Source organism: Odocoileus virginianus, chromosome 4, assembly GCF_023699985.2.
Source record: "Odocoileus virginianus isolate 20LAN1187 ecotype Illinois chromosome 4, Ovbor_1.2, whole genome shotgun sequence".
NCBI classification, from domain to species: Eukaryota; Metazoa; Chordata; class Mammalia; order Artiodactyla; family Cervidae; genus Odocoileus; species Odocoileus virginianus.
The window spans coordinates 11,277,900-11,295,523 of NC_069677.1; the positions used below are offsets into that span (position 1 = coordinate 11,277,900).

Genomic DNA, 17,624 nt, shown 5'->3' on the forward strand with positions numbered 1-17,624 from the left:
ATTTCAGATTTTCATTAATTTTATTGTTTCTTTCATCAACAAGGAAAAGAGATAGAAATTATTTTAAAATGAGGTTGAGAGGTAGAATTTTAAAGAACAAAAATTACACAATGAAATTCCTTTAGTCTCCAGGGGTGCTTGTCTTCTTCCCCTCTTGTTCTTAGTAATAATTTTAAGAAACCCCAGCCACGTGCCATTGGTGCGGGATTGGCTATGGCCGGCAGACCCAGGGTGTTGCACACCACCAATACCAGCCAGCCTCCACAGGCTCCCCTAACCTGGGACATCCATGGACAGTCGGAAGTGAAGATGCTACTTTCGCCCTTTATCTGTGTAGGTAGCAGAGAGTGATCTGGGTAATTCAAAAGGGGGGATCCTCCTAAATCAAAGCATGCCCATTTGCCTTGGGGAGGTGGTTTGTTTGTGCTTTTTTTTTTTTCCATTTATTTTTATTAGTTGGGGGCTAATTACTTTACAACATTGCAGTGGTTTTTGTCATACATTGAAATGAATTAGCCATGGATTTACATGTATTCCCCATCCCGGTCCCCCCTCCCACCTCCCTCTCCACCCGATCCCTCTGGGTCTTCCCAGTGTACCAGGCCCGAGCACTTGTCTCATGCATCCAACCTGGGCTGGTGATCTGTTTCACTATAGATAATATACATGTTTCGATGCTTGTTTATGCTTATGTGTGGGTTGTCATAGCCTCGATGTCTCTCTCCTGACCTCCAGACAAAACTCTTAACTGCCCACAGGACACCTTCCCTTGAAGTTCACCTAAGCATCTAAAACTCAGCATCTAAAATGGAACCACAGTCTCTCCTCCCTCACCCCAGCTTCTCACCCTCCTCTTGAGGTAGTACCATGGTGACATCTTCTTTTACAAGGACCCAGAGTGCTGTGCCGGATGCCTGACTCTTCTCCCTTTCTCTCCCTCACCCCCACTTCCTAAACAGTTGGGAGTCCTCAGTCCCTTGCTAGTAGCTGTCACTCTGCCCACTTCTCACACTGCACTGCCACCCCCCATTCAGGTTCCCAGGTTATCCCTCTTGCTTCCCAGGGTTACTGTACCAGCCTCCTAACCTTTTTCAGTGCTCCATCTCTACCCTCCAGTCTCCCATCCCACACTGCTCTCAAAGCGCACGTCGAATGTCACTGCCCAGCTTACAACCTTTCACTGATGCCTTGCTGCCCACAGAATATAGTCCAGGTTTCCTAAAGCCAGTGTCCAGAGCTCTTCATGGTCCCACCTACCTCCTCAGCCACATGTTCTTCTTACATCAGGTCCAGAAGCACAAAAGTGGTGATTTCAGAGCCCTTAGCACACTGGGCTGCCCCACAGTTCTGCCCCTTTGATCTCCCCTTTGTATGGAGCTTCATCTTCCCCTGGCTAATTCCTACCTGAGTCAAGGCCAACTCAGGTGTGACCAACTCTGGGAAGCCTTCTGTGCTCTTTCCTGTCTCCACACCACCAAGAGTGGCTGCTATCTTGATCCACTATCTTGACCTTTATCTTGATAGATTTCTTTTCAAATTGTGATCTTAATTGTCATATGCCAAGTTATACTAACATTGTATCTGAGTCCATGTTTGCTTTTCACAATGGATTTTAAGCCACTTAAACTCAAGAAGCACATATTAATCATTTTTGCCTTGAACAGTGCCGGGCATATAATGAATGTTCGATAAATGTTGGGTAAATGTAACTGAAAAAGTAAATTCATTTGTCTGTTTAAAGGAGGAAAATGGAATGAGGCTGTGGTTCTGCCTCAAGGAAAGCTAGCGTGAATTTTGCAGCATCTCAGCTTGCATCTCTGCTCAGTTCTTCCCTCATCTTCTCTGCAACTGAGCTCATCTTTAGCTCATCCCAAGCTACTGAGCGTGAGTTCCAAGTGTAGCAGTCCTCTTCTCCAAAGGTTTAACATCTTTCCTGGCTATATCAGCTGACTACTCTAGGCAGAAAATTACAGAAAATCCAACTTAAATTAGTTTGAGTAATAAAGAGGATTTATTGGCTCAGGTACTAAGGAAGTCCAGTTAGAAGGTGGTGATCAGGCAAGGTTCAAGCAGAGCTCTGCCTGATTCTTTCCATTATTTTGGCTACACCCTTTCTCTGCCCATTGATGTCTCCCTCAGGCTGCCACCAGAATTGTGACAATTCAGCAATTTGAGGTGCAGGGTCACAATAACAGTATTGGAGGAAGAGAAGTTGTATCTATAGCACTGCAGTTCTTTTTTCCCAGAAGCTTCCAGCAAACTTCCCTTCGTGTTTTATTGTACTGAATTGAATAGCATTCCTGTTTCTTACCAGTTTCCCTGGTGGCTCAGACAGTAAAGAATCTGCCTGTAATGCAGGAGACCTAGGTTCAATCCCTAGGTCAGGAAGGTTCCCTGGAGAAGGGAACAGCTACCTCCTACAGTATACTTGCCTGGAGTATTCCATGGACAGAGAAGCCTGGCGGGCTACAGTTCATGGGGTCACAGAGAGTTGGACGTTTCTAAAATAATCCCATCAGTCAGGAAATGCCATACACTGATTAGCTTAGATCTGGTGTCCTGAGAAGCGATAACCCTTAAAGTGACCAGGCTTTTCCTTGGAACTGAGGTTCTGATCAGCTCCCCTAAAAGTGAATGGGCAACCTGGGAAGGAGGTAGAAACCTAAATGAAAACCAGGTACAGAGCTGGGGGAGGAAAATGGCTCAGTGCCCACTGTGCCAGGCAGTGTTTACCCTACCCTTAAAATCTTCCTCTTCTGATTCCTCAATTCCTCATGGCTTATAGCAGAAACCTTGGAATTGTGAGGATGTGGAATCAAAAGAAAAGTTGATTCCATTCAGAGTCAATTCAACGATGTGTGTGGTCAGGCAGTGTAAATGGGATGGGAGTATATTAGGATGCTCTGTGGTTTCAAACAAGGGTCTCTTCTGCTGGTGCAGTAGGGGATACATGAAACCTCCCACCTGTCCTGTCCCTAAAGCATGTATGGGTTTCTTTTGATGACTTTGAAAAGTTTTTAAAAGGGGAAGTAAAGGTTTCTAAAGGTTTTAAAAGAAGAAGCTGATAGTAAACAGCATTCTCCTAACTCTCCCTGGTCCTCTTACTCATTTTCTCTTTTTCTTCTAGACTTTGTAAGGAAGCATCAAGGCTCATGGTGGGGCCTTCTTCTAAGGAGGGCTCTCCTGGGAAGCCAGACTGTGGGCACCCCAACCCTGAGCACAATGTCTGGTCCTCACTAGGCACCAGCAGAAGGGCTGGTTTTCTTCCAGTAGCTCGTAAAGTTTTTTGCTATTGAACTCATAACCATTATCTGTGTCTTCTTTTCCACTTCCAGATGTTTGACTGGATAAGCCACAACAAGGAGTTATTCCTCCAGAGCCATACAGAGATTGGAGTCAGCTACCAGCATGCCCTAGACCTCCAGACACAGCACAATCACTTTGCCATGAACTCCATGGTGAGTGCAGGACCTGTTTTCTTGGGGCAAGAGAATTTTGAGGGGGAAAGGGCTTGGGGTACAGAGGGTAGAAACAGACTTCCAACCTGAGTAGGAAGGAGAAACTCTGAACATGAAGCCCCTTTTAGCATTCCATTTGCTAGCATGGGGATGTGTGCAGAGCATGCAGTGAGTTGGCTATTCCTGCAGCAGATTATGGCCCCGTTTCTGCCTCTGAACCCTGTTTTACGTGGTGAGAGGAATATGCTGGGGTTGCAGAAGCTATCGGCCCTGTGCTGTACTAGAAGGGAGAGTGCCCCTTTCTGCTCCGCTGACCCCACTGACTGGCCTGTGTGAGTCACTGAGCTGGGATGGAGAGGGGCCTCAGTCTGTGGCACACTGGAAACCAGTGAGTAAATGGGCCTTTGGACTAGAGAAGAGGAGCCTGGCAGGGCGTTACAGCTGCTGCCTTCAGGCATGTGAAGGGCTGCCTTGGAGAGAAGAGGTGGAATTGTTTCCTGTTGGTCCAGGGGAACTGTCCAGGGGACCACAGTTCGAGCAGGAGGCAGAATGTGGCTCGGGAGTTGGCTTGTATTGGAAGTTAGAGCCCCCGTGATGGGAAGAGTTCAGCAGATGCTGAATTCAAACAGAGAGGGATACTTGCTGGTTGTGGTCATAGGAAATTTACTTCTCTGTGCTTCAATTTCTTCATCTATAAAATCAGAATAATAATAGCTACTTTATACAGTGGTTGGGAGGATTTAGTGAATTAATTGTAAGGTGGCTGGCGATGTGCCTGGTACTTAGTCCATTATCGATAAGTATTGGTATTATGATATTAATGATGCTGATGATATAGGAGTCTAGTCCAGATAATACCTGTGATTCTTTGAAAAACTAACACTTTGTCATACATGTTTTTCCATGTGGTCACCCCAAGACTTTGAAATCTTGTCTGCCTCTTGAACCCTTTGTATTTGAAATGCCTGCAGCCTAAGTATGCCTTAACATCTCTCTCTCTCCCCTCTGCCAGCTCTTCCTACTTGTACTGCTGGTCCAAAAGAATATCTCAGCTATTCCCCATATATCTGAATGCCAAAGACACCTTATCATTTCAAGAGGAGGGCAAGTGTTAGAAAAACATAAACACAGAGGATCACAGAGGCCAGGCAGGAAGACCACTTCATTTTCTAAGGAGTTAACTATGTTATACACTGGACTTAATGTATTGAAGAAGAAATAATTCTGGCCTCAAGTTTTCAGTGTCTGATAAGGGAGATAAATCAGACAGTCATGGTGCAGTTTGATATGTGCTGCGATAGAGTTGCCGTATGGGCTTCCCTGGTGGCTCAGTGATAAGCAATCTGCCCGTCAATGCAGGAGATGCAGGTTCGATTCCTGGGTGGGGAAGATCCCCTGAGAAGGAAATGGCAACCCTCTCCAGTATTCTTGCCTGGGAAATCTCATGGACAGAGGAGCCTGGCAGGCTACAGTCCATGGTGTTGCAAGAGAGTTGGACATGACTTAGCAACTAAACAACAACAGATGCTGAGTGACTAAGAACCTTACAGTCTCAATGATTTAAGCAATAGGGGTTTATTTCTTGTTCCTACCATGTGCCCATCACTGGCTGCTGGGGGTTCTGCTCATCACAGTCACTCAGGGATCCAAGGCTGAGGGAGCAGCCACTGTCTCAGATGCAGCCAGTGCCTCACTAGACAAAGCAAGCCTGCAGGCACACATTAGCTCTGAAAGCTTCCACCTAGAAGTGGCACATTTTACTACCCAACACCAGTCACACAGCCACATCTAACTTCATGTGTGGAGATATGTAGTCTTACCTCCACATATTGGGGAAGAGAGAGTGGGTACTTTGAATAACCCTAATGGTTAGCAAAGGGAGTCACTGCAGGATATCAGGTACAGATGAACAGCATGGGATTTGCATGGGAAGGTACTTCTGGCTGCAGAATAGAAGTCTGTGGGACCAGGCAGGGAAGACATCAATATTGACTATGTTATCAATTTTGGCCACAGCAGTCTTGTCTTCATCTAAATGTAGAGACTTATTCCCTTCTATAATTATGTCTCATCTCAGGTTTGCTTTAGTCACAGAGGAGCAAAGCAATTGATCACAGGTGATTAAGAATGTGAACTCAAATCTAGTCAGGTTTGATTAGCTGTGTGCCTTGTGGATTTTCCCTGGTGAATTTTACAAATTCTGTACCAGAATCTTCATGTCACCTAACTGCCTGGCCCTAAGGCAGACAAACTCATTTTAATAAGAAGCAAAGACAAACATAATTAGAGAGGTAAGTCTGCTACCAAGCCCCTCAAAACAATGAACTACAAAGTTAAATAGAAAGAGCCTTTGGCTTTGAATTATCTGCATCACTGCTCTTCTCTGTTAAGATGGATAACTGAGAGTTAATAACACATCAAAAACTCTTTCCTCTGACAAATTTACCTTTGATGTTTCCATTTTAGGACAAAAAAAATCAAAGTGAGGGAAGAATTTTACTGAAGGGAAGCTTCTAGAGCTGGGAGAGAGGAAGAGGAATTTTAATATACAATAGCCAATTAATATGTTCCAGCCCATCTCTGAATCTCCCACTGCCATGAGTACCTGCAGCACTCAGAGGCCCATTTAGCCTGATTATGCTAGCTTTCCTTTCCAGCTGCAGGAAGGTGGAGGGAAGGGAAACCCCAGTGTTGTTTGATCAAATTGCCCAAACCAGTGCATTATAGACAGAGCCCAGTGTCTTTGTTAACTGGGAGGTTTACAGGTTTGTTATTAAAAGGAACTTCCCCCAAATGGATGTCATCATCCCAAGCAGGTAAAAGAAGGGTATTACAGACACCCTTTCTCTGGCCTGAGTGATGGATGTTACTGCCAAGAAACATGAATTTAAGCAGCTACTGATGGAGCCCAGTGACTGTAGGTGATCAGTTACTCTGGGGAAGTGGGAATGTGAATTGTTTTGTAAATTCACTGAGGCATTTACATTTTGGTTCTTGGAACAGAACCTACACATATGCCACACATTTGTCCACCTAAAGGTACATGTAGCATACTTTGTTTCAGGCTACAGGTGAGTTGTTTGCTACTGAATCCTTATCATGTCATCTGTCTCTCCACTGGAACCTCTGTGGAACAGACCATCTCTCTTTTGTTCACCACTGTATACCCAACATCCAGCACAACATCTAATCCTTAATTATTTGTGGAATGAATGAAGAAAGAAGTCATGAGGTTCTTGAGATCTTAAATTGGGGAGGATGATCTACAGACTTTAGTGTTTACTACTGAAATAGGCCAGTGATCCCTTACCTTTCTGCACGGTCACAAGTCCCTTTGAAATCTAATGAAAATTGTGAGTCTTCTCTGCAGAGAAATGTATGTAGACAACGTTTTAAAGATATTAATATTTTTAGGGGGTTCAAGGGAATCCTAAATTCTATTGATCATCCTCCCCAATTTAAGATCCCACAAACCTCATGACTTCTTTCTTCATTCATTTCCAGAAATAATTAAGGATCGGACATTGTACCGGATGTTGAGCATATAGTGGTGAATAAAAGAGAGACGGTCTCCCCAACTGAGGTTCCAATGGGGAAATGGATGATATTATATAATCTCATAAGTAAATATATAATCATAAATCAGTAAGTCTTGTGTTGGAAGAGAAGAGCTGCTGTGATGGAGAATAACAAAAGGGGCTCCATTTAAATAAGGGGAGGTCAGGTACCTTTTCAATTAATAATTAGTATTGACTTATTGTTCATTAATTGCTAGCAATTATTGGTCTGTGAGTTAACTGCTGTGCTAACTTGCTTCAGTTGTGCCTGACTCTGTGTGACCCTATGGACTGTAGTCCATCAGGCTCCTCTGTCCATGGGATTCTCCAGGCAAGAATACTGGTGTGGATTGCCATTCCCTCCTCCAGGGGATCTTCCCCATCCAGGGAATGAACCTGGGTCTCCTGCATTGCAGGCAGATTTATTACCATCTAAGCCACCAGGGAAACTCATTAATTAACTCTATGAAGTACCAATTCTTCTTTATAATTTAAGGAAGCCCTATGTATATCATTTGGTAAATGAAAATGATCTAGTTATAATTTATGTATTTTTTAAGTTTTGTTTTCATGTCTAGTTTTATATACCAGTTAAAGACCCAACTCTGGCTGAGGTGACCATTACTGAGAAATAATTGCATATCAGCAAATTATGGAAAAAAAGTCAGAAATTTCCTAGATTTTATCTATGAATTGGTACTAATAAAGGCGATCAGTTACTAACGTGGAATATTACTAACATGGGAGTAATGCCTCACTGGCATTACATGGACCTCACTGGTCCATGAGCAACTCTGAAAGAAAATGCTTAAAAATGCTTGATCTTAGCCTTTTTGTTATAGCAAGGTTTTTTTTTTTTTTTTTGTAATTTCAACTGGGGAATCCTATTATACTTTTCTCATCTCCAATAATAACAGTAGTAACCTACCTACTAAACCCAGTAGATAAATATTCTCTGGCTTCTTATAGTGCCCCATAAAGCCAGATTTCCTGAGCTCTCTGGGGCCCTCCTGTTTCCTGATCTGTCTTCTGCTGTGAAAGCCTTTCTTACAAATTCTCCTACCCCTGAGTGGGGCCTCCTCCTCTGATGGGAGTGTGGGCAGATGGAAGTAGAGTTGGGTTGTAATGTGCAATAGAACCATTATGTAGCCATCTATGCTCCAGTCACTCAAGAAAAAGACACTCACAGAAGTACATACAAGCATAACAGTGTTATTTACAATTTTAATTAGCTTCTTCTTTGGGAAAAAATAAATTGTTAACGGTTTCTGTCTAGAGTTTTAAAATATGAATTGATATTCATTTTCTATGATTATGACTGTGAGGACTCATGTTAGTGATAACCATGTGCAGTTGGGCAGTAGGAAGCATTTCTGCAGCAGCATGTTGATAGCTGCTTTAATGCTATTAATTTGCTCACAAGAGGCACTAACTGTCACTTGGTGGTGTGTAAATCAGACCAATTGCAACAAAGCCTGTGGCGCTCTCTTTGTTTTGAGGGAAAGTTACAAATAGTAACACCAAGGAAAAACCAAACCTGGTGCAAGAGAGAGAAAGGTTCTGAGCAGGTTTCCTGACCCCAATTTGAGAAGCCTTGCTCTGGGGTCTTCTGTCACCTTTGATTCTCAGCAGTCCCAAACCGTGATTCTGCAAGTACTTCCCTACCTGCAAACAGGCAGCAGTACTTCCTATAATGACAGTATTTCTAGGTTTTGGTGAAAACACACACACACTTTCACGTGTGCTATAGTAATGTTTAATTGACAGAGTTTGACCCTGCCATAGCTGCAAAGTCTCTTAGTAGACAAAGAACCTGCTGAAAAAGAGAAAAGACATCTTTGCTGGTATGCTTTAGTCTTTTTAGTGCAATTTTTTTTCCCCAAAGAATCATTAGTGCATTTGCTAAAAGTGCAGATTTCTTTTTGGCTTCTACTCCTGGAAGACTAGAAAATCCTAGATAATTCTAATCTCTGGGAATGAGACCCCCCCAAACCTCCATTTTTAACGTTTCACTGGTGATTTATGTATATAATAAAGTTAGCAAACTATTGTTCTGTGGACATGTATATGTATAAAATAGTCACACCCTAAAATGTAGCATTATGTGTTCTGAAAGAGAGTCCACTTCCAGTATGATAATGTGATAGAATGATGAGGAGCTATGCAGACTTACTCTCCAGTGAAAGTTGTTTTTTTTTTTAAGATTCTTTTCCTACATAGGCCATTACAGAGTAGAGTTCCCTGTGCTGTGCAGCGGGTTGGCAGACATTATTTTAAACAAAAAGTCTCAAAAAAATTTTCCTAAGTGCATACAACAAATGAAGAAACATTTATTCAAAAAAATTTACTAAAACTTGCTAAGAACAGTGAATCTGTGGTATTTGAACCAGGACGCTCTTTCTCCCCATTTCCACCTCAATGAGATTGCAATTCTGCTCGAGACTAGTGCAACCAAGAACACATGATCCCCTTTCTCCCTAGTTCCCAATTGAAGGACTCTCTTCCCAGATAGGACAATTCCTATCCTGCTCCAAGCTGCCTGATGCTGAAGTTAAGTTTTAGGTGAGCGTGGCCAAGAGGTGGAACATCTTCTTCTGCCTAGCCCCCACTCATGGAGCTGCTGCTATACCATGGGCATAGCACTGCCTTGGAGTAGAAGCAAAATATAAAGCAGAGAGCCCCAAATCTTTTCCCTAAGCAACTGATTTTATTTGCAACAGAGGGTGGAGAAGTTCAAGCCAATACCACTCTCAAAAATGCCCTTAGGGAAGTTATGGTGAGAGGTAACTAAGAGAAGATTGCTAGAGTCCTTGAAGATACAGGATGAATAGTAGGCAGATTAGTTTGCCAGAGAGAAAAAGACCTCCTGGGGTCAGAACAAATCTGAAATACTGACCTCAGGAACTATCCCTTCAAAGGAGCTTGGATTTGATTGGATAGATCTGTGGAGCAATTGATACCCCCAGGACATTGTGGGAAACAATAGAATAGTGAGCTGGAAATTAGTAAAATTTAACAGCTTGACATGGTCAGGGAAAGAGAAAGTTAAAGAGATGACTATGAAGACCAATGTCATCCCAGGGTGACTGTGGGCATACCCAATGCTGCACCCTATGAAGAACAACATCAGGGTTTTCCCACTAAAATAATCCAGCCAGTCACTAAACAAATAAGTAGACAAATAACAATAACAAGCCTCAAAAATGGAGGAATCAGTACCCAGAGATGCTGCAATATATTATCTAAAATGTCCAGGTTCTAACAAAAAATTACAAGTTATGCAAAGAAACAAATGTATGAATGGAAGTGGTGGGTGAGGGGACAAACAGATAAAAAGCACTTGCTGGAAAAAGCAAGAAACAGAAAATGCCTCTAAGTCACCAGAGACCAAATTTAACAAAGATTCAAAGTAACCATTATAAATTTTTTTTTTAAAGTGTAGTCTTGCCTCCTTTGTCATAGACTAATTAACCATAGATGCATGGACTAATTTTTGGCTTTTCTATCTTGTTCCAATGATCTATATCTCTATTTTTTGTGCCAGTACCATACTGTCTTGATTACTATAGCTTTGTAGTATGGTCTGAGATCAGGGAGTCTGATTCCTCAACTCCATTTTTCTTTCCCAAGATTGCTTTGCCCATTCAAGGTCTTTTGTGTCTCTGTTATATAAATTTTAAGATTTTTTTTTGTTCAAGTTCTGTGGAAATGCCATTGGTAATTTGGTAGCTGTTGTGTTGAAGCTACAGTTTGCCTTGGGTAGCATAGTCATTTTAACAATATTAATTCTTCTAATCCAAGAACATGGTTTATCTTTCTATCTGTTTATATTATCTTTGATTTTTTTTCATCTGTGTCTTATAGTTTTGGAGTACAAGTCTTTTGTCTCCCTAGGTAGGTTTATTCCTAGGTATCTTATTCTTTTTGGTGCAATGGTACATTTGATTGTTCCTTGAATTTCTCCTTCTGATCTTTTGTTGTTAGTGTATAGAAATGCAACCGATTTCTATGTATTAATTTTGTAACCTATAACTTTACCAAATTTGTTGATAAGTTCTAGTAGTTTTCTGGTAGCATCTTTAGGATTTTCTTTTTTTTTTGTAAATTAAAAGCTTTTAGACGGTTAGAAAACCTCATTATACAGTGATAGATGTAAGGCAAAATAGTCATTAAACCAAGTTAAAATCAAAATGAAAAGTCACATTATGGCCATAGTTACATCAGTCCATCTTAGTGTTCTTTAGATGTCATCAGTTTAAGAAGAGGCATCACATGCGATTGTTGAAGGTATTTGCAGACTTGGAGAAAGTCTTTTCCTTGAAGGGGATATGTTCACCATGGGACGCCTTTCACGGATGAAGAAGGGAGTGCTCCGCAGACCCAGCAGTTAGACCGATTGTGGAATGCAGCATAGGAGTGAGCCCAGGACAGGAAGGCATTGTCTTGAGGATCAAATGGCAGACTCAGGATTTCTGGAGTCAGCAGAAGGCTCACATAGATTGTCAGGCCCATCCTCCAACTGGCCACCGTTCGCCGTCCTCCAGTGGGTACCTCGGCCATGCAGTATCACATAGGAAGACCAGGTGTTTCTTCTTTAAGCCCTGGGGATCAAATCTATCCCAGTTTTTCAGGATACAGTTCAAAGAAGTGAGGCTGGAATTGTTAGCTCCCATCTTGTCCTGAAGGATCCCGGACGAGCCCCCAAGATGAAAGGTTGTTGCTGAACGATGAGACATGGGATTCTTGGCCTCCGGAGGAGGTGAATTATTCTTGGCCTCCGGAGGAGATGAATTCAATCCGGGGCCAGAGACGAGGCTGAATTGCTCAGAGCTTTTGTGTAATAAAGTTTTATTAAAGTATAAAGGAGACAGAGAAAGCTTCTGACATAGGCATCAGAAGGGGGCAAAAGAGTACCCCAGGATTTTCTATGTATAGTAAGTATCAAGTCATCTGCAAACAGCGAGAGTTTAACTTATTCTTTTCCGATTTGGATTCTTTTTTCTTTTTCTCCTCTGATTGCTGTAGCTACAACTTCCAAAACTATGTTGAATGACAGTGGCAAGAGTGGACACCCTTGTCTTGTTCCTTATCTTAGAGGAAATGCTTTCATCTATTCACTATAGAGTGTGATGTTAGCTGTAAGCTTGTCATACATGGTCTTTATTAAGTTGAAGTATGTTCGCTCTGTGTCCACTTTCTGGAAAGTTTTTATCATAAATGGGTGTTAAATTTTGTCAAAACATTTTTATGCATCTATTGAGATGATCATATGGTTTTTATTTTTCAGTTTGTTAATGTCCTGTATCATGCTGATTGCTTTATGGAGTCTGAAAAATTCTTGCTTCCCTGGAATAAATCCCACTTGATCATGGTGTTTGATCCTTTTAATGTTTTGTTGGATTCTGCTTGCTAGTATTTTGTTGAGGAGTTTTGTGTCTATGTTCAGGGATAGTGGCCTGTAATTTTCTTTTTTATAGTACATTTGTATGGCTGTGGTATCACAGTGATAGTGGACTCATAGAGTGAGTTTTTAAATGTTCCTTTGTCTGCAATTTTTTAGAATAGTTTTAGAATGATAAGTGTTAACTCTTCTCTAAATCTTTGGGAGAATTCACCTGTGAAGCTTTCTGATCCTGGACTTCTGTCTGTTGGGAGTTTTTTTAATCACAAATTTGATTTTAGCGTGTGTAATTGATCTGTACATATTTTGTATTTCTTCAAGTTTCAGTTGTGTAAGTTTGTACCTTTCTAAGAATTTTTCCATTTCTTCTAGGTTGTCCATTTTATTGGCATATAATTGCTTGTAGTAGTCTTATGATCCTTTATATTACTGTGGTGTCAATTGTAACATCTCCTATTTAATTTCTAATTTTAGTGATTTGAACCCACTCCTTTTTTTTTTTCTTGATGAGTTTGTCTCAGTTCAGTTCAGTTCAGTCGCTCAGTCATGTCTGACTCTTTGTGACCCCATGAATCGCAGCACGCCAGGCCTCCCTGTCCATCACCAACTCCTGGAGTCTACCCAAACCCATGTCCATCGAGTCGGTGATGCCATCCAGCCATCTCATCCTCTGTTGTCCCCTTCTCCTCCTGCCCCCAATCCTTCCCAGCATTGGGGTCTTTTCCAATGAGTCAACTCTTTGCATTGGGTGGCCAAAGTATTGGAGTTTCAGCTTCAACGTCAGTCCTTCCAATGAACACCCAGGACTGATCTCCTTTAGGACTGACTGGTTGGATCTTCTCGCAGTCCAAGGGACTCTCAAGAGTCTTCTCCAACACCACAGTTCAAAAGCATCAATTCTTTGGCGCTCAGCTTTCTTCACCATCCAACTCTCACATTCATACATGACCTCTGGAAAAACCATAGCCTTGACTAGATGGACCTTTGTTGGAAAAGTAATGTCTCTGCTTTTAAATATGCTATCCGGGTTGGTCATAACTTTCCTTCCAAGGAGTAAGCGTCTTTTAATTTCATGGCTGCAATCACCATCTGCAGTGATTTTGGAGCGCCCCAAAATAAAGTCTGACACTGTTTCCACTGTTTCCCCATCTATTTGCCATGAAGTGATGGGACCAGATGCCGTGATCTTAGCTTTCTGAATGTTGAGCTTTAAGACAACTTTTTCACTCTCCTCCTTCACTTTAATCAAGAAGCTTTTTAGTTCCTCTTCACTTTCTGCCATAAGGGAAATTGCTCAGTCATGCCTGACTCTTTGTGACCCCATGGATAAGTAGCCTGCACTAGGCTCCTCCGTCCATGGGATTTTCTAGGCAAGAATACTGGAGTGGGTTGCCATTTCCTTCTCCAGGGAATCTTCCCTACCCAGGGATTGAACCCAGGTCTCCCGCATTATAGACAGACACTTTACCGTCTGAGCCACCAGGGAAGTTCAGGGTGGTGTTATCTGCATATCTGAGTTTATTGATATTTCTCCCAGCAATCTTGATGTCTAAAGGTTTATTAATTTTATTTTTTCAAAGAACCAGCTTTTAGTTTCATTAATCTTTGCTATTGTTTTGGGGGCTCTATTTCATGTTATTTCTGCTCTGATCTTTATGATTTCTTTCCTTCTACTAACTTTGGGTTTTGTTTGTTCTTTCTTTTTCTAGTCACTTTAGGTGTAAGGTTAGATTATTTGAGATTTTTCTTGTTTGCTGAGATAAGATTGTATTACTATAACTTTCCCTTTTAGAACTGCTTTCATTGCATCCCATAGGTTTTGGATCATTGTGTTTTGTTTTCATTTGTCTCTAGGTATTTTTTAATTTCCTATCTGACTTCTGTAGTGATCCACTGGTTGTTTAGTAACATATTGTTTAATCTCCATTTAGGTCTCATCTGAATGTGAGACTGGACACTATAAAACTCTTAGAGGAAAACATAGGCAGAACACTCTCGGGCATAAATTGCAGCAATATCTTTTTCATTCCATCTCTGAGATTAATGGAAATAAAAATAAATAAATGGAACATGGTTAAACTCAAAAGATTTTACACAGCAAAGGAAACCATAAACAAAATGAAAAGACAACCCAAAGAATGGGAAAAAATATTTGCAAATGATGTGACCAAGAAGGGATTAGTCTCTAAAATTTATTAATACAAAGAGCTCATGTAGCTTAATATCAAAACATCCAACCCAATCAAAATATGGATAGAAGATCTAAATAGACCTTTGTCCAAAGAAGTCATACAGATGGCCAAGAGGCACATGAAAAAATGTTTGACATCACTGATTATTTGATTTGTAGAAGTACAAATCAAAACTACAATGAGATATCACCTCACACCAGTCAGAATGGCCACCATCATAAAATCCACAGACAATAAATGCTGGATAGTGTGTGGAGAGAAGAGAACCCTCCTACACTGTTGATGGGAATGTAAATTGGTAGAATCCCTGTGAAGAACATACGGAAGTTCCTTTAAAAAAAAAAAATGGAGCTATATATCATCCTGCAATCCCACTCCTTGGCATATATCTAGAGAAAAACATGGTATGAAAAGGCTCATATACTCCGATGTTGATTGCAGCAATGTTTACAATAGCCAAGACATGGGAGCAACCTAAATGTCTATCAACGGAGGAATGGATAAAGAAGGTGTGGTACATATGTACAATGTAATATTACTCAGCCATTAAAAAGAATGAAATAATGCCATTTGCAGGAACATGGATGCAGGTAGAGCATGTCATAGTGAGTGAACTAAGACAGAAAAGAGAAAAATTGTATGATATTGCTTATATACGATTGCCAGGAGAGATATCAACAACCTCAGATATGCAGATGATATCACTCTAATGGCAGAAAGTGAAGAGGAACTAAAGAGACTCTTGATAAGGATGAAAGAGGAGAGTGAAAAAGCTGGCTTGAAACTCAACATTCAAAAAACTAAGATCATGGTATCCAGTCTTATCACTTCATGACAAAAGAAGGAAGGAAAGTGGAAACAGTGACAGATTTTATTTTCTTGGGCTCCAAAATCACTACAGATGGTGACTGTAGCCTCAAAATTAAAAGACACTTACTCCTTGGAAGAAAAACTAACAAACCTAGACAGCATTTTAAAAAGTAGAGACATTTCTTTGCCAACAAAGGTCTGAATAGTCAAAGCTATGGCTTTTCCTGTAGTCATGTACCGGTGTGAGAGTTGAACCATAAAGAAGGCTGAGTGCTGAAGAATTGATGCCTTCGAACTGTGGTGCTGGAGACCTCTTAAGAGTCCCTTGGACAGCAAGGAGATCAAACCTGTAAATCCTAAGGGAAATCAACCCTGAATATTCATTGGAAGGACTGATGATGCAGCTGAAGCTCCAATACTTTGGCCATCAGATGTGAAGATCTGACTCATTGGAAGAGATCCTGATACTGGGAAAGATTGGGGGCATGAGGAGAAGCGGGAGACAGAGGACGAGATGGTTGGATGGCATCACCTACTCAATGGATATGAGTGTGAGCAAATTCTGGGAGATAGTGAAGGACAGGGTAGCCTGATGTGCTGCAGTTTATGGGTTCGCAAAGAGTCGGACATGACTTAGCAACTAAACAACAAATTGCTTATATGTGGAATCTAAAAAGAAATAATACAAATGATGCAAAACAGAGACAAATTCAGACTTAGAGAACGAACTTACAGTTATCAGAGAGAAAGGGTTGAGGGAAGGGATAGTTTGGGATTGACATGTACAACACTGGTATATTTAAAATGGATAACCAACAAGGACCTATTATATAGCACAAGGAAGTCTGCTTAGTATTATGTAACAACTTAAATGGGAAAAGAATTTGAAAAAGAACAGATCCATGTATATGTATAACTGAATTGCTTTGCTATGTACTTGAAACTAACACAACATTTTAAATCAACTATACTCTAATATAAAACAAAAAGTTAAAAAATTAAAATAAACATTTTGCTGTTAAAAAAATCATGGCAGAAATCCTCCCAAATATTGAAAAGCAATTTACACAGCCAGGAAGTTCAAGGGACTCCAAGTAAGATAAAGGAAAGGGATCCACAAACAAATTCATCATAGTGAAAATACTGAAAGCCAAAGACAGAAAAATTTTGAAAGCAGCAAGAGAAAAATAAATTGTCACAAGGGAATCTCAATAAGAATAATAGATGATTTCTCATCAGAAACAATGTTGCCCAGAAAGACATAGAATAATATATTCAAAGTGCTTAAAGGAAAAAAAAAAAAAAACTGTCAACCAAGCATCCTGTATTCAGCAAAGGTATCTTTCAAAAATGAAAATAAAATAAAGATATTTCCTCATAAACAAATACTGAAGAAATTTTTTGCTAACAGACTTACCTTATGAGAAATAAAGGAAATTCTTTACAGTGAAAGCAGGTGACCCGGACAGTAATCTGAATCCATACAAAAAGACAAAGAGCACTGGGAAAGGTGATTATATAACTATAAAAGGCAGTATACTTGCAAATTTTTTCTTCTTCTCTTCACTGATTAAAAAATCCATTATATAAAATAATATGTGTGTAATGTACTACTGAGCATATAACATACAGAAATGTAACATATTTTCCAGTGACAGCATAAAGGATGGGCACAGGGGTAAAAGGGAAGATCTAGAAATGATAAATAAGGAAGTTGATATGATAAGAACTATAGAGTTATATTTACTCTACTTTCTTGTCTCAGCTTCAAAAGACATAAAATTATAAAAAGTGATACAATCTAATGTTGGGTTTATAACACTGAGAGATGTAATATGTATAATAGCAACATCATAAACACTGAGGAAAGAGAATAAACCTACACAAGAGTGGCATTTTAATATCTCACTGGAATTGAGTTAGTATACATCTGAAGTTGATTCTCATGAGTTAAGACATTCATAGTAAGCCCTAGAACAATAGCTAAGAAAAAAACAAAAAATATGTAGTGAACAGAAGTTAGCAAAATAGTAAGTGCTACATTATAAAATACAATACATAAAGCACTCTAGAAAGAACAGTTATAAAGGCAAACTTATGACATATAGAAACAGTTAAATGACAGACATAAATCCAACTGTATCAATAATGACATTAACTGTGAAAGGGTTAAACAATCTAGTCCAAGGCAGAGATTGTCAGAATG

At 40.4% G+C, this 17,624-nt stretch overlaps 1 protein-coding gene across 21 annotated transcripts in view; it reads left to right on the forward strand.

The window, feature by feature from the left end:
• KALRN (kalirin RhoGEF kinase) overlaps positions 1 to 17,624 on the forward strand; it is a 668,360-nt gene that overhangs the window by 261,243 nt on the left and 389,493 nt on the right. For all 21 annotated transcript variants that reach the window (XM_070466100.1, XM_070466108.1, XM_070466101.1 and 18 more), the window contains exon 6: positions 3,336 to 3,458. In XM_070466100.1, the coding sequence (XP_070322201.1) occupies positions 3,336 to 3,458 (123 nt within the window). The remainder of the gene's footprint in view (positions 1 to 3,335; positions 3,459 to 17,624) is intronic.